The sequence below is a fragment of the Myodes glareolus genome, chromosome 25 (genome assembly GCF_982192425.1).
Source record: "Myodes glareolus chromosome 25, mMyoGla1.1, whole genome shotgun sequence".
In the NCBI taxonomy this organism is placed as follows: domain Eukaryota; kingdom Metazoa; phylum Chordata; class Mammalia; order Rodentia; family Cricetidae; genus Myodes; species Myodes glareolus.
The window spans coordinates 44788379-44813752 of NC_142050.1; the positions used below are offsets into that span (position 1 = coordinate 44788379).

Sequence of the window (25374 nt, forward strand, 5' to 3'; positions counted from 1 at the left end):
GCTCACACCACATAGCACCACAGCCCCTGGTTCTGAGGCTCCGACCTAGACAGTCAAGCCATGTTCAAGAGCTACAGTAACAAGCTTGGATTAGAGTCCAGAAGACATCTGCCGAGACTTCCAGGCTCTTGTGTCCCATAATAAATAATTTGACCAGGGACACCTGGAAATGGTCTGTTAAGAATGAGAAAGGCACCCCCCCCCCCCGGAATGAGGAGCTTTCAAAATCTCCAGTCTTGAGCACCATGATCCCTTATGGATCACGTATATGGCACAACTCAGAAGTTTTGGCCTCTTATGTAGCATCCTTTGATCCTTCTTGTAGCACTGGTGAGTGATGTCCGATTGACATCTTTTATATATGCTAAATTTGATCTCTCTCTCTCTCTCTTCCCCTCCCCCCTCTTCTGGCTTATTACCACAATAAGATTCCCAAAAAAGGCATCCTAAACGATGAGACTGAAGGTGACTTGAGCCCCTATTGGCCACACAGCTCTAGCCTAATCACCATCCACTCTGGGTATTCACCTGCTCTGATGCAGAGGTTGAGAGACTAATGATCTCTAAAATCCAAGTGTAACAGTAACAATGTAACCTCCACACATGCTCCCAACAGTATCTAACAGTAACTGAGGGTTGGTTTATAGTCAGTTATACATCGTAGGAGGAAATACAATAAAGCTTGTTGTATTGTTCATTCAGTCCTTTGATAAAGAGGTGAGGGTTTTTTAAATAATTAGGACATATAACTGGCTACAAGTTCATTTATTCTGTTTTCACCTAATTAACCTCTTTTCCTCATGGGATCTTAGTCAGACAAGTGCCCTCCATTTCTGCTCTCCTGCTTAAAACTTGTAGTGTGCAGCTTACTTGTCAAGTCAGAGGCAAAAATTCAAAAATCTCTTCCCCGCATGAAGTGGGACACTCTGGCTGGCTGGCTTTTGTTAGAAACTGAAAGCAGGGAATAAAGATGGCAGATAATACCCAGAATCCCCTCGGCAAGGCCACACATTATTCTGTCTGCCAAAGCCTGCTGAGCCCAAGTCTCCGTGTGAGAACAGCAGCATCCACTTTCAAAGACAGCAAGACAGCTTAAGTCTTCAGCGCCTTTAACGAGAACCATTTGTTTTCTTATCTATTTTCAAATGCAGTCCATAGTGAATAACTGAAACAAATTAATTGAGAACAATCACTTTCTGGTACAGAACCCAGATTCAAAAAGAGAAGAAACAAAACAAAGAAGCTGAGAAAAACAAAAAGCACAGACACGAACACATACTCATTCTGTCTCAGACGCTGCCTCGAAATAAGACTGCAATTTAAATTAAATTATAATTAATAGCAGCAGTTTTGTCGAAGTGCCTCAGATCATCAGTTTCAATGCTGAAGCTCCAGTGGTTTCCATGGAGACATTTTCTCTATGTGATGTCGAATCCAATCTTTTTTTTTTTTCCTTTTATTCTCTGACATATGACAACCTGAAGCTTTTAGTGCCTTTCATTTGGGGGAGTTTTTTGTTAAATAGTCTCGATTTACTTTTATATGCAGTTAATGTGGCTCTTTTTTTTTTCTATTTGTTTCTGAGCCTAAAGTCTACAAGTGTTCATATTTGAAACGTTAAATAAGAACTACAACCACTGTCTTAGTCTGCATTCTCTCCACCACTTCCCTAGACAGAGGAGAAACTGGAGAAAAGAATTCAGATTTTTTTTTCAATATTCTATTCTTCCAAGTGCATTTAAAAGTCAGTTTCTAGTTTCAATGCATGTGTTGAAGCTTCTTTTTATTAATTTTTCATGGTTTAGAAACGCAACCAAAACTATATTGCGACAGTGGAGTTTAAAACCACAGTTACTCTGTTCTTGGTTTTGTCATGGCCATGGCCATTTTCTTGGTGGCATTTTGATTCTTTAGGGGTGATATCTGCTACCAAGAGACTGGGGGCAGGGTTCTGATTTGCATTTTCAGTTCAGGTTTCTTCGAGTTGGCCCCTTTACTTCCATTGTGTGGAATTTTCCTTTGTCAGATAAATAATAGAAAAAAATAATAAAACATACACACAGACACTTAATTTTTTTTAATGTGTGTGAGTGGTTTGCCTGCATGTATGTATGTGTACCACTTGCATGACTTGTGTCCATGGGGGCAGAAGAGGGCACTGACCTATGAGTATAATACTAGACATGGCCAAACAGAAAGAGTGTAAGCCGAGGAGGTACACAGAGATGCACAGACTTCCACGAGAAATGAAATCGGAGCAGGACTGGCTCTTTGCCTGGCGCTTGTCACCACATGGCAATTACTCTGTGCTCTGTCACAAGATACTCGGCGTAAACAACTCAAGAGAGAAAGAGTTCTCTTGCTCACCATCTCAGGGGTGTTATTCCAACACAGTGGGAGGCCTTGGCACAGAAAAACACCTACAGTATGATGGCCAGGAAATAAGGAGAAGCACCAGAAGACCAGGGACAACAGGCCTCCAATAGCAACGGCCTATTTCCTCCAGCTAGAATTCCACCTCCTAAGTTTCCAGAACCTCCCCAAGTAGGACCACCTTCCAACAGATGAGTGTTTAGGGGGACACTTCATATGTTCTGTCATGTGGAGGTCCAGGAGAAATGCATTGAGTGCACTCCGTACTTACAGGAAGCCGGTCTGCCCCTGAGATTCATTAGCACCTCTTTATCTTACCACTCAAAATCTGGATTTTCTCACAAAATTTCCCAAGATACAGACTCCCTGATATTTCAGCACCTCTAAAATTGCTTGGCTCTCCCAAGGAGCTGGAAGGCAGGAGGGCATGAATACCAACGATAGAGCAGAGCACAGGGCATGGGTGTGCTTGTCCATCCACAGCCGGGCTTGGATCTTAGTCACAGTATTTCTCCACACATTCCAAAAGGATGCTGCGGGGAAAGACAGTAACAAAGACATAGACCTACCAAAGTAGTCATCGCTGTGATTGCCAGGATAAAATAGCTTTGCCCCAAGGGAATGGGTACTCGCATGCTTTGGAATAACCAGGCTTAAGTTCAAAATAAAGCCCTAAAAACCAGGTTGTTCACGAAAGGAAAAAAGAAATCAAAAGAAATCAAAAGGAAGTGTGCATGTCCTTGCTTTTGTAAGGGTTTCTAAGGGCCTAAAGATCTTCCACTACTTGGTTTCTATCAACAACCAAGGTCTAGTGAGTGTGGCGTCTTTAATATGCTTTCTGTATTGAATGTTTTCATTTCTGTTATTTGTGAGAAAGGAAGAATGGAACTGTTGCCTTGCTTTAAGGCTTCAGTAGACAGTGGGCAGCGGAGTTTTTAAATCATACCTGCATGGAAGAGTTGAGGAAGAGTGTCTTAGTTATGATTTCTGTTGCTGTGATGAAACACCATAATCAAAAGCAACTTGGGAGGAAGAAGTTTATTTCACAATTCCATATAGCAGTTCATCATTGAAAGCAGTGAGGGTAGGAACTCAGGCAGGGCAGGAACCTGGAGGCAGGAGCTGATGCAGAAGCCACGGATGGGTGCTGCTTACTAGCTTGTCTATCATGGCTTGTTCAATCTTCTTTCTTTTAGAACCCAGGACTACCAGCCCAGGGATGGCACCACCCTCACAAGGCTAAGCCCTCCCCCATCAATCACTAATTAAGAAAAAGCCCTGGAGGCGTGCCTACAGCCCGGTGTCATAGAAGCTTTTTCTTAAATGAGGCTCCTCCGCTCTGACGGCTTCCGCTTGTGTCGAGTCGACATAACACTATCCAGTACAAACAGGCTCCACAGAAGGCTGAACAACCCTGCACAGACTGATTTTAATCATGCTCATCAATGAATATGCATTTATCCCTCCCTCATTACTATTACAGAGTAGTTATATATCAAAATGGAATTTTTAGCTGAGATTTGTCCCTTCCTTTAAGACGACAACTACCTCGCAAGAAGTGATAAAATGTTGGGGAGAAGGCTCAGAGGATAAAATACTTCTCTATAAACATGGGGAACAGAGTTTGATAGCTAAGCCCACGTTTTTTATTTTATTGATTTTTATTGAGCTCTGCGTTTTTCCCTGCTCCCCTCCCTGCCTCTCCCCTTCCCTTCAACTCTCTCCCAAGGTCTCCATGCTCCCAATTTACTCAGAAGATCTTGTCTTTTTCTACTTTCTACTTCCCATGTAGATTAGATCCATGTACATCTCTCTTAAGGTCCTCATTGTTGTCTAGGTTCTCTGGGATTGTGATTTGCAGGCTGGTTGTCTTTGCTTTATGTTTAAAAACCACTTATGAGTGAGCACATGTGATAATTGTCTTTCTGGGTCTGGGTTACCTCACTCAAAATGATATTTTCTAGCTCCATCCATTTGCCTGCAAAATTCAAGATGTCATTATTTTCTTCTGCTGTATAGTACTTCATTGTGTAAATGTAACACATTTTCCTTATCCATTCTTCAGTCGAGGAGCATTTAGGTTGTTTCCAGGTTCTGGCTATGACAAACAGTGCTACTATGAACATAGCTGAGCACATGTCCTTGTGGCATGATTGAGCATCATTTGGATATATACCCAAATGTGGTATTAATGGGTCTTGAGGAAGGTTGTTCCCTAATTTTCTGAGAAATCACCACACTGACATCCAAAGGGGTTCTACCAGCTTGCATTCCCACCAACAAAGCAGAAGTGTTCCCTTTTCCCCACAATCTCTCCAGCATAAGTTGTCATCAGTGTTTTGGATCTTGGCCATTCTTCAGGTGTAAGATGGAATCTCAGAGTTGTTTTGATTTGCATTTTTCTGATGACTAAGGATGTTGAACATTTCCTTAAATGTCTTTCAGCCATTTTAGATTCCTCTATTGAGAATTCTCTGTTTAGGTCTGTACTCTATTTTTTTTTATTGGATTATTTATTCTTTTTATGACCAATTTCTTGAGTTCTTTGTATTTTGGAGATAAGACTTCTGTCTGATGTGAGGTTGATGAAGATCACTAAGCCCACATTAAAAAAAAAAAAACCAGCATGTGATTGTGATTCCAGCACTGAAGAGGCAGAAGCAAGTAGATCCTGGCTCACTGGCCAGCCAGTCTCACTTCTGGGTCTATAAGAAACTCTGTCTCAAAAAAATTTTTTTAAAAAGCATATGGTGTCTTAAGGATGGCATTCACTGTTGGCCTCCGGCCTCCCCATATATGTGCACACATGAACACACATGGAGATAAGATAGAAAGAAAAGGAAATAATAAGAATTAAGACTGTAGCCATTGAAAGGAGACCTGGCCACTTAATTGGAAGTTGACACTTTCTTTCAAGAAAGAGATAAAAATTTGATGGGAAAAGAGATGGAAGGTAAACCAGATGTCCAGACAGGACATCCTAATGAACTGACCTGAAGCATTAAGAATCGATTACATCCAGAATATTCAGTTAGAAGAACAGCCCACGAAGGAAGAAACAGGAGAGAGGCTCTATGTACTTGAGGTCTTTGCAAGACCAAGAAATCCAGGTTCACCCGAGTGGCAGTCCTGGGAGGTGCCAAGTGTCCTCTCACCCTTGCCATTCTCCTGAGTCATCACATGTCTCTTCTCCAGCCCAAACTTCAGCACCATTTACAGATGTGACTGAGAGGAATAGAAAGGGGTCGGGATGTTGGCCAGTGGTAGAGCACTCGCCACAAGGACCTGGGTTCCCCTCAGCATTGGAGGGGAAGAAAAATAAATGAGAAGAGGCCACCAATAGGTCTAAGAAGCTGAGAGTTTGGGCAGTTCTGAGGCCAAGGACACACGTCACAAGCTAGGCTTTGAAGCAGAGAGAAATTTTGCCATGGTTCATCTGCCACATTATAAATTATACCATGCTACGAACTCCTAAAGTGTATCACATTTTATTAGAGCCATGCAGGCAGAAAGCAACCACCCTATAATGTCATGAATGTTGTCACAGTAGGCTGATAACAAAACTACTTGCTATGCTTGTCACATAAAAACAAAATAAAAATTTTAAATCAAGTCTAAGAGAAAAAGGACTAAATTATATGCCAGGGCAATGTGAAATCTCACATTTTATACACACATTTCTGAGCAGATATTTAATGTATTTGGAAAGTCCATATCGTTTAAAGAAAGTCCGAAGTTTTGTGTTAATCAGAAGACAAGAAATTTGACCTACTCAAGTCTCCAAATGTCTAGAAGGTCCACGTGAGAGTCCTATAGGCACAGCAAACTTAGGAATTGCAACACAATTGTTTGCTTCCGTCCCCTAAAAGGGCTCTGCTTGTCACAGTTCTAACCCATACTCCACCATCTAAAATAAACGGGGTCTTTTAAACAACTCACCTGCCTGTATCTTCCTAGTTTTCAAAGGGCTCAAACGCGAGAAGATTGCTTCTTTTGGAATTAGCTTGGGTTCTAATTTCAGTCAGGGTAGAGATGGACCAAGCAGCACATGGAGGAGAGTAATCACAGCACCCAAAGGCCTGAAGAGGTAAAGGATGGACAGTAATAGTCTAAACTCCGTCCTTGAAAAGTGCCGTGTCAAGGACTGAAGCAAATCTTACCGTGCCTTATGGCCATATGAGTTACATGACACACACTGGGAAAGCTACAGGTAAATTCGGACAAGTCACCAGACCTGGAGAAGACCGGCATTCAAAGCACATCCACACTTTTCATTGGCATTTTCACTATATAAGCAGAGTCTTCCATGGGGCATGTAATTAGGCCACCAGGGACAGGAAATTCTCATCGCTACACAGCTTGCCTGTTTTATTGTTCTGTGCATACTCAGAATGGAGTCTGACACGGTGAAGATATTCTACCAAGATCTAATAAGGAAATGAGTGTGTCACTTCGACTGAGCAATCATTCTCTGAAAAAGAAGACCCAGATTGGAAGAAATCCAATGGCTATTTTTCTATTGTTTTTATGTAAACAGATTTTAGTCACATAAGACAATTTTGTGGCCAAATTAATATCAAATGAGTATTGGGTATTTTTGTCGCTATGATTAAATGGCATGACTTATGGAAGAATGCCATGTCCTTGTGAGGGGTAATTCTGGAAACTTGGGGTTGCGAGGGAATGGGAAAAGGACAGACACACAAATGCACATACAGAAAAGCTGGAGTCAGGCGGGTCCTGCTCACTCTGTGCAGTGGTACAACCGAGAACCTCAGCTTGTTTATTGCATACAGCCTAGGAAGAGAACTTAGTCCAGATAGAAGGTGTCAGCAGGCTAGCACTCTCAGGCTGGAATCGTCCAGGAGGAGAAAGCCATAGTTACCAGTTTTTGTACACATTGTCAACATCTCTATTGAACCAGGAAAAGGCTTTACCACTCCGCCATCCCTCTGAGCTTGACCCAGGAGGAAGGCATTGGTCCTTGACATGGTCCCACCCAAGTCAACAATACACACTCCCCCTGGGCTTCATTCAGTCTTTATACATTCACTGGAGGCTTCCTCTGCTCCCTACAGAAGAAAGTTTATTTTGCCTTACAGTTCCAGAAGGAGACTCCGAAATAGCAGGCTGACAACACAGGAAGCTGAGAAACTACATTTCCAACTGCACATAGAAAGTAGAGAGAGTGAAGTGCAGGTAGAGCGAGGCTCCAAAGCCCACCCCCATGCTGGACTTCTTCCAGCACGGCCTCGCGTTCCAAGAGTTATGTAACCTCCAAACAGTGCCACTGACTGGGGACCTAGGGGTCAAATGCCTGAGCCCAGGAGACACATTTTCCGTTCACACCACCAGAGTGATGAGCCCATAAGTGACTGACCTTTGTCTTCTTGGGATGACATTTGAAACCTTCAATCAACCACTGCTCTCTAGCCCAGAAAAGCTTGGAGAGCTGGGAGGGAGAATCATTAGGGGAAGAAGCAAACTGTGTTGTCTTCCCGTTTCCCAAGATGTCTAGACTTAGAGTTGGGCCAGTTAATGCAAGCAGATTACATCAAAGGCACTGTTTGTGCTCACAGTTAAAGATTTGGAGAGAGTGTGGACAACGTGGAGGCGAGTTTTCTTTCACTCACCCGCTTGTCAGAGTTCACGGCGATCAGCACTCAACAGGTTTGAATGATACTGACGGTGAAAAGACCAATAATGTACCAATCCAAGAGAGAATGATTTCTCTAGTCCTGGGTGAACCTGTCGAATCCGAGGCCAGTGATATGGCTCAGTAAGTAAAGCCACTTGTTGCCGAGACTGATCACCCCAGTTCAATCATTGGTACCCGCACGTTAGGAGAGCGCCAACTCCTGCAGGTTGGTCTCTAACCTCCACCAGTGCCATCTTGGAACATTCATGCCCACAGACATACACACACATGCAAAATAAGTGACAATGAGATTTTTAGAAATTTTAAATGAAGTCTAAGAGAGAAAAAAACTAAATCACACACACTGATTAAAAATGTGAGATCCCATATTTCTAAGGAGATGGGAAGGGAAGGGCTCTGGCAGGATCCTGGAGATTCTCACCTATCTATAGCCAGGGATGAATCAGCCTTAGGAACTGAGTCCCTAGCATGGTGCCACCTGAATCACAGCACCGGCCTCTGTTTAATTATAGCAAGTACAGACCTTGGAAATATCTCTCCCAGTGACTTGGTGCCATCCAGCAGGCTTCGGTCTGCTTCAAACTCGGGTTCTCTGCTCCATCTGCTGGAAGAAAAGTTACTCCCGTCTGGAGATTTGCTTGAACTTCTCAAAGGAAATTTCTACCACCGCAAATCCATTTGTGGGCAGGAAGGGTCTGGGGATGTAGCTCACTGGAAAAACATTGCCTGGCAGGTGCAAGGCCATAGGTTTGATCCAGCAGCCCTTCCCCCACCAAGAAAAACCCACCCGTGAAGGTGAATTTGCTTTTTTTGGATTACTTACTGTAGATGCTCCACTGACTTAAGGTTTCAGAACCTATTTGCCTTTGGAACGATAAGAGGAATCCATCTTAGTGAAACATCTAACTTCGACACAACTGCTTCTAATATTTTTTGAACAGGGAAAGAAATAGAAAATTAAGCTATTAACATTCTTCTCAACGTTTCTGAACTTTAAGGCCTTTACATATTCCTAAAGGGCCTAGTGTTTTATTGAAGTCATGCTAAATATTAAAGAAGCAATTACTTTTAAACTAATAGTATGTGCCGTAAAATATTTGTCGTCATATAAACCCCAAACTGGCAGTAGGGTGTGGAATAAAAGTAGGCAGGAGACAGATTTCAGAACATGAGAAAACGAACGCCACTCTGCTTCTGCGTCCATAGGTCCTGCAGGTAAGGATTCAAAGAACTGCAGATCAAAAAAAGCAGTCTCTCTTTACATGGTCTGTACGAAATGCAGAGACTTGTAACCCTGTCGTTACTCTCTCGTGTTGTCCAGAGTCACTTTACAATATTCTTTAAAGTCCATGGGGTATGATTAGCAATTCAGAGACTGTTTAAATCATACAGAAGAATTATGGAAGTCATATACTTCCAAGTTACATACAGGACTTGAGTGTCTATGAACCCAGTGTCCTGAAACCAACTGCTGGATGATACCCAGACTTGCCAGCAGAGCAGGGACAGTCCGGCTCGGAACATCCTTAGCTAACATTCCCCTACCATCGTCACACAAGTCATAGCACTGCAACCTGTGCAGAAGGAAATCGTGAAATCAGGGATGGGGGTTTCTGGAATTTTTGTAGGAGGCAATGGTAAGGTTGGCTCCATCTGAAGTGGAGATTTCACCTGTAAGAATGAAGTGTCAGAGAGCTGTGTGAAGAAATAAATATGGAACTATTTGTGTGCTTGCCTCTTCTACTTCACTCTTTCTCTCTCTGCAGCCAGTGCTGATTTCCCATACAACCCAGGACAAGGCCAAGCTATAAGAAATGGCGTCAACAGAAACTCAGCTATCATCGGAGGTATGTGATACATACAACAAACTTTCTCGCAGCTACTCACCTGGGAAAAGCAATGATTTTTTTAAAAAAATGGGGCTGGAGAGACAGCTAAGCAGCTAAGAGCAAAGACTGCCTTTCCAGATAGACCCGAGTTCAGTTCCCAGAACCCACTGAAGGCTGCTCACAACTACCTGTAACTCCAGCTCAGAGAATCCTCCGTAGGCACCCACACGCATGGGCACATATACCCAAATATATACGCATATACATAAATAAAGTACATTAAAAATATTCAAAAGAGTAGTCAAGTGACATTATCCCGAGTTCAGGCATAAACTCGTCACGGTCCCTATCCTTACTGATTGTGACTTTTGGGTTTTTGTTGTTGCTGTCATTTTAAGATAAACCCAAAGTATCATGTGAACTTAAACAAGAAACGGGTCAGTGGCTTTTTGACATACGCCCATATCCACCACCGCAACGTAGAGAACAGGTCATCGTGAAATAACTCCTCTCGGCTAATTTTGCTATCCCTTTATCTAAGTCGCCATCTATTCCTTTCGCTCTTCCACAATTTCATACCTGGTATAAAATTTGCCGCACTTTCGTTCATTCGGCATGAGGTGTGTCTGTCTGTCCACACCATTTTGCTTATCACCAAATGTATTTCTCTTGCCAAGCTGTATTCACCAAATGGCCACACCGCCATTTGTTTTATCCACGTACCCATTGCTAGATTGTCGTCTTGTCTCCAGATCTGGGTTATTAAAAGTAAAGCTACACACATCTTAATGATGTCGCATGCACCTTAGGTAGACTCCTCGATAATTCCTAGAAATGCAATCACTAAGAGAGTAAAGAAGGCGGATGTTTGACTTTCTAAGTCATTGCCATGCAGCTCTCTAAAACGACCCAGCCACCCACAGTCCCATGATCAATCTTTAAAAGGCCGCTGCTCCCCGGTCTCCTGGTGCTGTCAGCCTTCTTGCTTAGCCACTCTGGCAGGTGAGTTGTGGCATCTCTGTGCTTTTTGATGAGGGATAATCTCATCACTAGCAATGCTCAGTGTCTTTTCAGTATTTACTGTCTCATGTGATTATTTTGTGAGGTGTCTCGAAATCTTTCTCCACCTCCTCAATCAATTGCTTGGTTTCTGCTATTGATTTGAAAGAGTTTGTATTCTGAGTACAAGTCCTTTGTCAGACACAGATAAATATTTTTTTTTCCCCAATCTACAGCTTGTTAACAAACCTGACTCCATGTTGTCCGGGTCTTGTACATTCTTATTGATTTTCTGTTTAACGGTTCTGTCAATTACAAAGCAGAAGAGGGTCGAAGCCTCCAACTGTGGTTATGGATTCGTCTAACTCTTCCTCTGGTTCCCTCAGTTTTCATTTTGCTGTTTTGTAATTTTATCAGGCAGGCACACATCTGGAGTCCTTATTGCTGCCGCCAGCGCAGCCTGGATGCCAAGACTGGCAGGGGGTGCCAGGATTGAGACACGGAGGCTTCTTTTTAGGTGGAAGAACAGCAACCTTTATTTTGCCCAGCAACCTTTTCTACCTCTACTCCTTCTGTGGAGACCCACCGGCCAGAAAGAACACAAACATCCTTGTCAATTACAGACCACAAGGAAGTTCTGCTGTCAGTCAGGGGGAGTGAGGGCAACTGGACCACAACACTTATGTCTTCTCAAATATTTTGTCATTGTGATTTTTCCTTATTCCCTCTGGTACTGATACCTTTTGTCTCTGTAGTCAGTCTTGGTTGTTCGGGGTTTGTTTGCATAGGTCCCTCTGTGCTCACTCTGTGATCTCTGCCATTTCTAGTCTAATTGATTTTCTCCTCATAGGACAAAAAAATTGTTCTTTGCATATTTGGTCATTTTTATATTGGCTGCTAGACATTATTAGCCTGACTGAGTTTGGGGATTGAATGGCCTTTTTATATTGTGTGCCGAGATCTCTCACAGAACTTATAGTTTGATATCTTTTAGTCATGTTAAGCTTTTGCAGGGCAAATCCTGCCAGACCTTTCTCTCCCTTCAAGGCACGCCTTTAGCATGACCTTTCCCAGTCCTGCAGTTATTTACCATTAGCACCTGATCATCCTCCAGCCCTGTGTGAGCGCTGGAAATTGTTTACTGTGCCCCCCTGCTCTGTGGAAGATCATACATGTGCACACATGCACGTGTTAGTATTCAGCTGGAGGTTCAGCAGCTTCACGGATTAGCAGATCCATCTGTGTGTAGCACATGCACTGGCCTTGAAGCCCCGCCCCCAGTTCAAGAAGCCCACAGGCTTCTCCTGGTTCTCTCTGCAGAGCAGTGTGGACAGTCAGAAAATTGGACAAAGATTGGAAATTCGTCTTTCCCGACTCTTTGCTCAGGCACCGTGTATCTGGTCTATCTGTTGTCCACCACCTGAAAACCTATGCTTCGTATATTTTATCTAGTTTTTAGTAACTTTGGGCAAGAGGACAAGTCACCTTTTGCTTCCTGTTAAACCTTTTGTGCCTGGAAACAGAAGCCACGTGTCTCTCCTGCTGTCCTCATGACTGTCACTGTTTGCTGTGGGGCATGAGTCATATCCAGGGGAGCTGGGATGCAGCGCCCGCGAGATAGAAATGTAGACAAGGCTTGTTTAACTTCTGGTGTTTATCTGCTGTCCCCAGGGGTCATCGCTGTGGTGATTTTCACCATCCTCTGCACCCTGGTCTTCCTCATCCGGTACATGTTCCGTCACAAGGGCACCTACCACACCAACGAGGCCAAGGGAGCTGAGTCAGCCGAGAGCGCAGATGCCGCCATCATGAACAACGACCCCAACTTCACAGAGACCATTGATGAGAGCAAAAAAGAGTGGCTCATTTGAGGGGCGGCTTTTTAGCCTTGGGCTAGGGAGGGGGTCAAGGGAGAGGGGCGAGAGCACCCTGTGTCATACCCCTGAGCACACGCTTACAGGATCAGCACAAGCTGGGGAAGGCAAGCAACCTAATATTCTTAAGACTGATGGTCACACAAAAATATACTTTTTAATATTTCTTTATAGCTGAGTTCCCCCTTCTGTATTAAAAGAAAATAATACAAAAATGCTTTTAGAGTTTCAGCAACAGTTGGAATTTGTAGGTAATATCTGTCTTATTTTGTGTGTGTTTAGAGGTGTTCTAAAATCCCGTGGTAACAGGGCAAGTTTTCTACATTTTTAAGAGCCCTTAGAATGTGGGTATTTTTTTCTCAAGAAAAACTGCTACGCATCCATACAGCTTATGACATTCTCTTCCTTTTGCATCTAGTCGATTTTTAATGGGCTGTTGTAGCAATTAGTTTGTGTCCAGATAATATTTCCTTTGGTGTCCCATAAAATGGAAATGAGAAAGAAAAAACGGGCAAAGAGCCTATTTGCCAGTCTTCAAAGACGCCTCAACCTAGGCCAGTTTTCTGACGGTCCCTGTCCCTTATTAGCCGGTGAAGGAAGAGGAAGCGGCTCCTGTCCTGCAACAATGTAACCAATACAAGTGGAGACAAGCACCCAAGTATCTGGCAAAGAAAGGCATACTGGGTTTATTGCTTCTGTTTTCCATTGAGTTCTACATAATGATGTTCCATGGATGTAGTCTTAGGCCTCTTTAATGTCTGTAACTATCAGCTATAAAACCATGGTGAGCAACTGTTACAGGACTTCTCTGTTTTAACTTTAACTTATCGGACTGTATGTGTATACACGCCTCAATGGGGAATTAGAGCCAGAGGGAATGTCTTCTTTGCTCTGTTTCTTTTATATTTATACCGAAAATATGGACACTTTCTAGTGAATGCATAATTAGTGTGCTTTTTTTTTAATTTTGCTCTAAACTTCAAGTTTTTACACCGCTGTGATAAAATCCTAGCAGATAGCACCCTCTTGATTGCACAATACAATAAAGCCAAGTTACAACAGCTGTTACTTTGGAATCATGTGGGAAACACTGCCATACCTCAAACCAACTCAACTGCAAAAACACTGTCATGAGACAGAGATCCGTGACAGACACATCAGAGTCTGCAGTCGCCACCAACCTGATCATCAATTACCACTTCTCTTTAAGAAACTCCAACTGTCTGGTAGATTACATATCTTAGGGCTATCAGGAATCTTGAGCCATTTGCTCCAAAAATAACACTTGATTTTTATGTTTAAAAAAAAAAGTAGACTTTGTGTAAAAAATTGGGAGCAATTCTTCCTATTAGAGCACCCAAAAAGAATTTAATTAAATAATTTTTTAATTATACAAAAGTTTCTTGAATGGCTACCATTTATAATTGTAATATGTAGGACCTCTTATACTTTAAAACCTCTTTTTAAAAATTTTGTAGGCTCCAACATTTGAGGAATTAAATGTGATAATTCTTCATTTCTGCTCTTAGAAGGGCAGAGAGCTTAAAGTGGAATAGACGCCGCTTCTCTGATGGTCTGTCTCAGTGAGATGCATGTTCTAGTAGTTGGGATTTTATACACATACTTTCAAGGTTCTCCGAAAACTCAAATTATTGGAGGACCTAAATTTCTTAAGTAATGGTAAACCTTAACTTCAACTTATAATACACTCCAAAAAGAAGTAAGAGTTGGGTCCATTCCCCTTCAAATCACAGAAACAGAATATAAAGGAATCCTGAGACCTCTTTCAATTGCAGGCCGACCTCAAACAGGCCCATGAACACCGTTAATTGTCAAGTCTTGCAAATTCTTTCATAAAGCATTAAATGGTTTTATTTAATAGGACAAAACGCCAGAACAATGTTAACAATTACATTTGAGAGCCAAGCTCATTTTATTTCACCAAGATACCTGACCGCAAAGCATTCTTTTTCATATTTTCAAATTGAAAAGGCAAATGTTTACCATAACGACTTAGAAGTGTTTCTGATTTTTTTTTTTAGAACTTATTTTACAGGTATTACTTTTGCACTTAACAAATAATGCCAGGTGGAAAGTCATTCTTTCTGGCTTTACACAAGATAGCTGTGTTCGTTTTGTATTCGCTCAGCACTTTCCTTCCCCAAATGATTAGCAAGCAAAACCATCGGCACAGTCCCCAGTATTAGAGTGTCCTCATCTGGCCCTTCTCTTCACTGTTTCCTTCCCTGGCTCCTGCCACAGAAAGCAAACACTAGGGTCCAACCCGTCTCACATATCAGCAAAGCTGCGGTACCGAATGACATTGTCCTCAGTTAAGACACATGGAGAGAGCCGACACAGTCTCTCCTACAATACATCTGGCAGACAGGAAACAGAGCTGGGTGAAGCAGTAAGGAACTAAATTAGTTGCTGAGTGAGTCCTGAAGTCTTGACCTTTTCTTGGAATTATGCCCTTAACCCAAATCCCTGCATCTGTGTATGGCAGACATAGCCAGTATGTTCTGAATGGTAAATAATTGCTCGTCTGAAGAAAAAGAAGTAATTCTCTGTTCCAGTTCCCTCCCTTGACAGTTTGGCATGAGACTGCTTCAAGTCATGATATAACCCAAACTTGCCTAACCCTAGACTGTCTTTCATCCCCACTGCCAACAATCTGGACATTTTATAGCCAATACATCATCAACCAAGCACAGACCAGTGGAAGCTCCTTTAAGCAATAAGACTATATAAACCAAACAAAACCCAAACACTGTGCCAAAGGAATAAGACACACTGGGACAAGCCTGAAATCCCAGCATTGGAGAGACCAAGGTAGGAGGACAATGAGTTCAGCATCAGCCAGGGTTGTATAGCAACTTCTGGCTACCCTGAACTGCCTAATGAAGCCATTCTCAAAAAAAAAAAAAAGTTCTAAATAAATAAATGAAACTTCAGAGAACATTGGTGACTGGAGGATTGTGCAGGATTGTGCGTGCATGGACTTCCTCTGCATCTAAATCAAATATCTGTGCTTTTCAAGAAGCTAAGAAAGACGCTGAATGAATGCAAAATCAGTGGCATTCTCTACCCCCAAAATAACATTCTCTGGGGCACATAGACACTAATTCAGGACATCAAAAATTTCATGGTTGAATTTTCCCTGGGCCTTCTTAATATGTAAGAATGTATTTCCTCATTCTTATCTACCAACAGTTTAAAAATAGGAAGGCTTGTGAATTGTTTTAATTGAAGATCTGGGAACAAGAGTTTAGAGGACTTTTGTTAGAAACTTCCCTACTGATCAGCATCAGAAGAAAGAACTCCTCCCCAAAGGAGCAGAAATTCAAAGGCAGCAGCAGCAATAGTCCCAGCATGACCAGTGAGTAGATCCTAACCCTGTTGTTGCACATGGCAGGAGAGCACCAGGTACTCCTGTGAGCCAAGCCAGACATCAGCCTTGTACAGCATAAAGTACTACTGGGAGAAGCCAGTGGGCACTGGCTCCCACCACACCAGGGTTCAGGGAGTGAGAAAATACACTAACTTCTTCAATCCCAGCTAATGGGTCTGGCTCCCACCACACCAGGGTTCAGGGAGTTTTGGAAGATACACCTGTTCTCTGTGTTTGCTGGACTTATTACTGTTTTCTCCTCTCCTTGCTGTGCCCTTTCTTCAGGAGAGAATCTCCTTTTACATCTCATACTTCTAATCAATGCCTGATTTGAACCCCTTTTTCCCCCTTTTACTATGGTGTCAAGCACTTTAAAAAAAAAAGTTTAGATTGCCAGTTTTGTATGGCCAAGTGCTTTTACCTGCAGAGTCATCTTGACAGTCTGAGACTCTTTTTGTTTCTTCTTTTGATACAGCGCCTCATGTTGCCCACTCAGTCTTTGAACTCATTATGTAGTTGGGACTGGCTTTAAATTCCTGATGTCTTGGCTATAATATCTGGATTATAGGTGTGTGCTGCCATGCCTGGACATATGTTGAGATCTATTAGCTGACTCTCAGGGGTCACATTCACTAAAACATCATCTAAAAAAAGATGCCCTTGCTTTTAGCCAAAAATTAGAGAGGTGCATGATTGCTGTTCCTCAATTCAGGGCTGGGTGGCTCACCAGGAAGAACACTTCAGAAACTATTATTGGTTGGATAAGTCAACCTCACCTTAGTAAATGTTGCCATACAAAACTGGCAATCTAAGTCCAATCCATGGATCCTACAGTGGAAGGAAAGAACTGACTTCACGCAAGCTGTTCTCTGACCCTACACCTACACACACTCACACACATGAGCATGCACACAGACACAGACACACGCACACACGCACCATACATAAAATTTAGCAAGAATTCCCACCCTTTCTCCTTCCTAGACTTGCTAGGTGATCCTGGCCATACCGTTGAATTTCTGTCCATCCTTCTCCAGTGTTTGACATGGAGTTGCTTTATCCACGTCGAAACAATTGTGAGCATGATGAAGTCTTGACTGTGCAACACTGTGATGCCCAAATATAAATTCCAAGGTCAGAGGAGCCTCGTAAAAGACTGATTTGGCTTGTGGGTATAAGTTGCATTTTAAAAGTACTATAGAAACCATGTAGCCATGCACACGCACGGAGACTTAAGGGACATTGTTGAATCGTTGCTGAATTATGACTCGAAAAGACCTCAGGCTGCTAGGCTGTCGACATAGAGAAGTGGAACCCAGTGGAAACCCAGCTTTAGTGTAAATCCCTGAATCCTCACCTGGCCGTGACCTGTGGTTCACAGTATACATATAGTCTCAGGCAGCCAGTAAATGTAATTGGACTGGCTTATAAATCAACGGCACACAAAAACGGTGTGTTATAGAGGCCCTGCACCTCTACCCTATGGTCCCACTCATGGCAATGTCGGAAACTTTAAAGAGCATTTCTCTCACCACAGTATTATTTTCCTCTCATCTGTAAAATCACTGTCAGTTAAACAGAGAAATCATGTTCATAAGTTGAGTAAAGACTGGAAGAAGGTAATAAAGACAAGACTGGGCCCCCGCGTGTTTGCACGCAGCACACATTCACACGTTTCTGGTCCAGATGGAAATGTGCTGTAAGAACACTTCGGCTAAGACACTTTGCCCTGTTTCCCAGGCTCAGCTGACTTACAGTCCCTGAGGGCTGGCGTCTGAGAAGGCTGTGAAGGTGTGGTAGTTCCTCCCGAGTAGGCCAAGAAACTGTTCTTGATGCTGCCAATTCTCAGCTTTGCTTTGTCGGGTTCTTTTCACTTTTGAAGTGAACACGGAGATGGTGGGGATTGGCGCCTCGGAAAGACGGCCTAAGCAGTCTCCCCGTGAGCCAGTTAGGACTTCATCCCTGTGAAACGCCACCAAATTTCACTCTCTAAAAGCAACAGCATGTAAACTAGAATGAAAGAAGGAAATAATGTATGTATGCCTATTATTCTTTTGTGGATGTCTTTCATTTACCTAAAGTTATATTAGAAACCAGATTGATAAATAAAAGATTCGAAATAGTTTTAATTATCCTAAAAGCAATTCTTTGTGGTTTATGCCAATTGGGTTATTTTGGAGTTAATTTCCATCCTTCTGCACAAGTGCAAAAGTAGATGTCTACTGAGAATATGGCTCTCCCAAAAGCTGTGGAGAAGGAGACAGTCCTCAAAGGCAGGTCTTGTTTGGATCCATGGTTAACCTTCACTTACAGGTACACCCTCCCCTACCATTTTGCCTAAAGTAGCTTAGTGGATATTGCCTTCATATTTGGGGTCAATTTATATGCATCTTGATAAATTGTACTTAGAGTCAATTTGTCTCTAAAATATATTCTGACCCTTATCTGGAAAGTGGGCAATACTGGACAGTGGCCAGATGGATCCAGTCCAATAAACTGGCTCACAGGCCTTGGGCCGCGTCTGCAGCCGCTAATCTGGCAAGTACATTCCATGTGCATTAAAAGCTAAACCGCCCCCATTGCTGGTCTTCTGTTGCCATGGGAAAGCCATTTCCTTTTAGTCCATTATCCGTGTGGATGTCTATGTGCGCCAAGGATATGCGAATTCCAGCCTAAAGCCAGCTTCCTTGCGCTGCGCTGATTCCCAAGGCCAATCAACAACAAAAGCCCTCAGAGTGCTCAGAAATCAACACAATGTGTGGAGATTTATAGTGATTCCACTTGCTAAACATGCCCAACAGGGACAAGCGCAGAGGGCTGTCGCACAGCCTCCTGAGAAAAGGAAGTCAGCGCTAGAGACCTGCGGGATGACCTGGAGAGGTACGAAAGGCCAGCTCTAGCGCTCTGGAGCCTCGGTGTGCTTGCTTCCTTCCCGTCCCACTGATGACAAACCTTGTCTGCATGGACACCAGTAAATTCCAGTAGAGCATCGGCCGCATTTTGTATAATATTTGCTAGAGAGGTGGTGGAGCTAACGGGAGATGGAAAGAAGAATGGGAGAAAGGACTTCATGTTGAATAAAATAGATGACAAAATTATTTTTTGGCAGTTATGATCTGCACGTGCAAAAGGAGGAAAATGCAGAGCTGTGCTTTGAGTAGGAGTCTCTGTCCTCCCAAATAAGACTTTGTATAAAAATTACATCACATTACAGAAGAAATTACAGTGGTCATCATCATCATCTATCATTGCTCTGAGAACTACAAATTCTGTGAAGCCTGAATTAAATAATCCCGGTACCAGGATTTCCCTCTTTCCCTGCAATCCCTCCTTCCTGAACACAGCAACATGCTTCAGAGACACACAGCTCCAAGCAGGAAAGGGACGTGAACTTTCTTGCCTGGTCGCACGTCCCTGGCCTATCTGTTCACCTTATTCAGCATCTGGGTATACAGTAAGCAAGGCTCCTGGAACAGCAAGTTCATTGCCATCCATGCCCGGCAATCACCAAAGGATAGAAATGTGTAAAGGCACAGCCATTTCTTTCAAAAAATATAAAGCCGAGATTCTAAGATCACCTGACCAGATGGAAACTGAGAAATGAACTTACTTTGTCATCAAAAAAGGAAAAGTGAAAAATACAAATTTTAAGCATCGAAAAATAAGCTCTAAAATAAGGTTCGAGGGCAGTTCTTTGAATCATGAAGGTTCTAAGTGGGAAATGCAAACTGTTGCCCTACAACCTAGTAAATTTAAACCAGATACAAGCTAAAACCAGAAAGAGTCATGTTAGAAACAAATAAAGGGGAAAATACTTCATGTCACAGCTACTAAGGATTGTTATGGGTAAATGTATACATATGCCTATATACATGATGTCTTCAAAATAACCGATTGTCTCAACAATCACCTCGTTATATGGATCTTAAAGGCAGTCAAGACTATTAATGCTTATGAAACACTTCCCAGTACTTAACACCATCCTAGGACTGAGCTAACAAGTGGGCGTGGTCCTGGTCTCACAAAACCTGCATCTTGGAGGAGAAAGAACAGAAGCACATAAATTAGCGTGCAATAGAACAGTAAGGGATTTGTACCCAAGGCCCTGAAATAGAGTGTGATGGGGTGCGGAGGGGCCTTCCCACTGAAGGGAAGTGAGCCTGCTAAAGATGAGAGCAAGTCTCCTTAGGGGCCAAGGAAGTGGCCAGTGTAAGAGACTGAGGGAGGAAGGAACTAGAGGCTCAGCGCCCACAGGTCAGTGCACAGAAAGGGAACAAAAGGAGAAGCCAACGACTCCAGAAACCTGTTCTAAAGGTAAAGGATAAACTCTTAGTACAGCAGAATCCAGATGACTAGAAAACTGTGTGTGTGTGTGTGTGTGTGTGTGTGTGTGTGTGTGTGTGTGTGTGTGAGAGAGAGAGAGAGAGAGAGAGAGAGAGAGAGAGAGAGAGAGAGTCACTGTTCTCCAGGGAAGTAGAGTCAGAGTCAAAAGGCTGGAGAGAGACAGAACAACAGGGAGAGGAAGAGATTTAAGAAACAGAGACCATGGGTTCTGGTTTCCTGTTTCAGAGTAGGTTAAGTACAGGATCGTAGAAGTTGCCAGGAGAACATGCACAAGCATGGGGCAAGGAAGGCACAGGCAATGCAAGGTCCATCAACGAGCAATCAGTCAATCAACGAGCAATCAGTCAATCAAGGAGCAATCAGTCAATCAAGGAGTCATCAATATTACAAGTAGTCCATGCGCAACGGTCCTGCGAAAGGAGAGCTCGAGAATGTTCCACACATTACCGCCCTGAAGGGCCACCGAAGAACGAGGTCTGAGATGCTTCCTCCCCACAGTTAACACACAGACCCCTGCAGGGAGGCAGGTAGGAAGAGTGTGTCCTCTGCTCCATTTGCGGTTGCAGAAAACAATCTCATACTCAGTGCTGGTCTGAGCAGGACATAGCAAGCAAGTCTACTTCTGAGCATGGATGGAGAAACATACATCAGATGTAAAATTTTACGTCTGAGCCAGTTCTCTAGAGCTGGAAGAGCACTCCAGCTTGTAAAGCGATGTTTCTGAAGCTGGACCACTGGGCAGATGTCGCTTGTTATTCATCCCGCTGTAAATAAAATGTTCCTGGCTAAATCACAGATCTGGCTCGAAGCACGCCCTGGGCTTTGTTTAAAAAAAAAAAAAAAGAAAGAAAGAAAAAGAAAGAAAAATACAAGATGCTTCTGCCATATTTTTCCGGCTGATCAAGTTATCACTCCTCTAAATTAAATTTACAAAGCTCGTTCGCTTTTATTCCAAGCAGTAACCATGGCATTCTCTAAATCATTGCCAGTGTAGCAGATATATTGATCACTGCCAGGCCTGTCATTAGGAATCTCAGTTTAAGCACTGCTGGAGCGAGCTCTGAAGTTTAATTAGTATCCCCGTCTGGTGTTGTAAAATACAAGCCTGCGACATATGGGAAAGAAAAATGAGCTAATGTGAATCTAAAAGACACGGAACCGGCAGCGAGCGTGAGTAGATAGCTGAGCGGGCTCTGCTTCGGAGTGACATGCCATTGCACCTGGATGCGGTGTGCAACCGATTTGAGTGAAAACATTTATTACTCTAGAACACAACTGGTCTTTGGAGCAATGGAGAAGGCACAGACGACAGGCATTGGGTCTAGTGACAAGGTTACATGGGGACATGGATTCCTACGGTTGTCATTACTGGGCATAATCACCCATGAAGCTTTGAGGGGTATGGTCTGGAGAAGCCAGCTCGCCTCCAGGACCACAGCTCTAAGAAGGGGACTGCAGGTGCAGCCAGATATGTAACTGGGGCCACACATGCCAAATCCTTCACAAATAAGTCAAAACTTTAAAAATTGTCTTCGTATTTCTCACCTCGAAGGTAACAGTTTTGATTCACAGAGACTCAGTGCTCTCGAAAGAGGGGATTTGCCGAGGGTTCAAGGTTGACCGCCCTGCTGTCATCAGGCCCATACCAGCTACCACTAGGAAGAAAGGAAAACTCGGTCACACTCAATAGGCACCTGCCAGAGCTCCATCTGCATGTGCAGCCTGTTTGCTGCAGTCTTAGGCAGCCTTGGTGTCTGTTCTGGGGCTGTGACAGAATACCCTGACGAAGGCAACCTTAGGGGACAGGGGTTGATCTTAGCTTACAGTTCCAGGTTGCAGTCTGTCATGTTGGTGGAAGGAACCTGAAGTAGCCAGCCGTAGTGATAACCAAGAGCAAGGGGAATGGATGCATGCGTGCTTGTGATCAGCACGCTTCCTCCACTCTCCTACAACTCAGGATCACCTGCCTACAGAACGGTGCTACAGTGCAGTGCTATCTACACTTCCTAGATCTTCCCACTTGGATGATGCAATCAAGATAATCCCCTCTAGGCATGGCCACAGGACCAACCTGATCTGCACAATCCCTCATTAGGGTTCTCTTCCCAGATGCTCCAGCATGTGTTAAATTAACAATTAAAACTCACCACTACGTATGCCCCCTCTCCCTCCTCCACTGGATCCAGAGCTCCAAGGAGCGTGGAAAGCTCCTATCAGCTTCTAGTCCTGGATCTCCCTCACGCTCCCTAGATCTGCTCTACCTGGCACACATCTGTGGCTTTTCCTCCTTCTGGGAGGGCTCAGAAGCAGGCCTTTAACCCCCAGACAACACGCAAAGGGCCTTGAGTATGCAGCAGCCTTGTTTCTTATGGACTTTCCCTCCCTGTGCTCTCCTGTAGAGCAGGTTTTCTCCCTGGCACCATCTCTGGGGGTTTTCAACATGTCCATACTTCCACCTCCCACAATCCTGATTTCTCCTCTTTTGGAGTCCCAGCTTAGAGAGACTGCTGCTGAGTGGGCCTCGCTAGAGAATTTGTGGGGACTGTTTCAAAATGAAAAGGTAAGTTCATCAAGAAGAAAGAAATTGATCTCCCTTTCCCATGGCCTTCCACCCCAACCCACATAGACAGAAAACTTCAGATCATTACAGACCTCTACACTGGCTACACTGAATGCCTGGAATACAAGCAGGAAGGGCAGTGGTGGCGCACGTCTTTAGTTCTGGCACTGGAGAGTCAGGCAGGCTGATCTCTGAGGTCAAGGTCAGTCTGGTCTACACAGTGAGTTCCAGGACAACCAGGGCTACACAGAGAAACCCTGTCTTGAAAAACAACAGCAACAAACAGGGTAGGAAAGAAGCTCTAGCCTGGTTCCCTGCTGAGCAGAAGTCAGTGTGGATGGGAGATGTCAATCAGTTTTACCCAGAGATGCCACATTGCCTGGCCATGGTGTCCTCTGTACCCAGGCTCCCTTGGGTCAGAGAACCAGGGAAGGATACAGACAATACTCCCAAGGCACAACATAACTTGTCCCAATCCCTGGCAGAAAGCAGCTTGGATTCCAAGATTTGAGAACAAAGCTGAGCTAGGCCCCTGCATGGAGAACAGCTGAGATCCATTCATGATAAACCACAAGAGATTGTCTGTACAGGCACGGAGACGCCAGACCTGGGGCATGCTCCTCTGTCCATGAACCTCACTTGCAAGCACACAGGCATGCACAATATCGATTTCAAGAGGACAAGCCTGGCAACCCCAGTGCAGGCCCTAAGTATGAAACGAGAGTAGGGTCCCTCTGGCACAGAGAAATGCCCAGACAACCTGGAAGGTGCCCAAAGCTCCCTTGTTTCACAGTCCCCTGACCCCTCTAGTCCAGCATCTCTCCCTGCTCTGCTTCAGCTATAGAGTTTCCCTGGACCCTGTCACTCTGAGGAGGGGGACCTCTGCCCATGGCATTGCACCCACCCTGGACACAGGATTTCCTGTCCTTTCCCCTTTCTTGCCTGCTGTCCCAGTGTCCACTAACACCTTGCTCCCACCTGGACTTCAACACCAGCTACAGGCCTCCTTCTGACTGACTCTTCCTTCGTGGAAACAACCACCCTCTCCTTCTGGAGCCCCAGATGAGTCCATCAAGGGCAGTTTGGGGGCTGGAGAGACGGCTCCTTAGTAAAAAGGCACTTGCTGCTCTTATAGAGGACCCATGTCAGGCTCTACCACACGCTTTTCCAGCGTTCAGTAGAATTTGAGGAGGCTGCCAGTCTGCACTGAATAGACCGAGTATATACACTAGGTGCAACAATCAGAGCTATAAAGTCTGACCTTCAAAGAGACAGAGAGCAACCAGAATGCCAGGGGTCTCTGTTTCATCCCTCACGGAAAAAATTATCCAGGGGATAACCTGATACTAGGCAACCCAGAAACTAGTACGCAAGAGCCCTTGATTAGGTCTTTATGAGGCTTTATTCGTATAATTGCTCAGGCTACGTGGGAGGTGAAGCTCCAACCAAGAACAAGTAGGCCTGATGGCCCCTCAAATGGAGAAAGAGGGGTTGCTTACATAGGGAAGGTTCCCTGCATGGGCTCCCATCCAGATCCTCCGTGCACAACAGGTGTTAAAGCTAGCGGACAGTGTCCTGTCCTGTCTGGCTGAAGTCTGATCTGGTCAGCTCTGTTGACTGGGGCAAGGAAGGTGTTCAGGAAGCTGACTTTAGCCTGCATCCGTGAGAACAGGATGTCTTTACAGCTCCTGTGTTTGTCACTCCAGGGCTGGGTAAACTCTGGGTCTTCATTTGTGTTCTTGTTTGGCTTGTCTGTAAAAGCACACAGTAGGGATGCTCTTTGGAGGGCCCCTTACTTGATCTGATCTTGTCATCCTTTCGTGGCCTGTCCGCAGCTGCCTCATGAAAACCCGGCTGTCCAGGCATGCCCAGTTTAGCCCTTCTCCACGTCCAGATAAGATGTCACCAAGTTCAAGAATCGCAAATGCCCTAGTGTTCTTTCTGTTGCTGTGAGAAACAAAACACCCTGACGAGAAGGCACTTATGGCAAGAAGGCGTTCGCTCCGTTCATAATTCAGTCTTATGTAATTTAAGTTCATTGTTGAGAAGTCAAGGCAGGGACTCCCACAGCTAGTCCCATCACACCCACAGTCAAGGACAGGTAGCAGCTAAATGCACTCCTGCTGCCTGCTTTCTCAGCCATCTGCCTTTCTACCCATGCAGTTCTGGGCACAGCCTAGGGGATGGTGCCACCCAGGGTGGTCTGAGCTGATGGACAAGATAACCCGCACAGAGAGACCCACAGTTCCTCAGTGCTTTACTACGTGAGAACATACAGGGTTTCTAACGAAGCCTCCCAGGATCCCTTTGTGTGAAGAAGGGATTGCTTTTGTAATAATGTCTAA

General features: G+C 44.1%; 1 protein-coding gene across 2 annotated transcripts in view; it reads left to right on the forward strand.

Moving 5' to 3' along the window:
* Positions 1-13795, forward strand: part of Cntnap2 (contactin associated protein 2) — a 2060022-nt gene extending 2046227 nt beyond the window's left edge. For both annotated transcript variants that reach the window (XM_085683653.2, XM_085683655.2), the window contains 2 exons: positions 9799-9879; positions 12532-13795. In XM_085683653.2, the coding sequence (XP_085539779.1) occupies positions 9799-9879; positions 12532-12731 (281 nt within the window). In that variant the 3' untranslated portion in view covers positions 12732-13795. The remainder of the gene's footprint in view (positions 1-9798; positions 9880-12531) is intronic.
* Positions 13796-25374: the final 11579 nt, after the last annotated feature.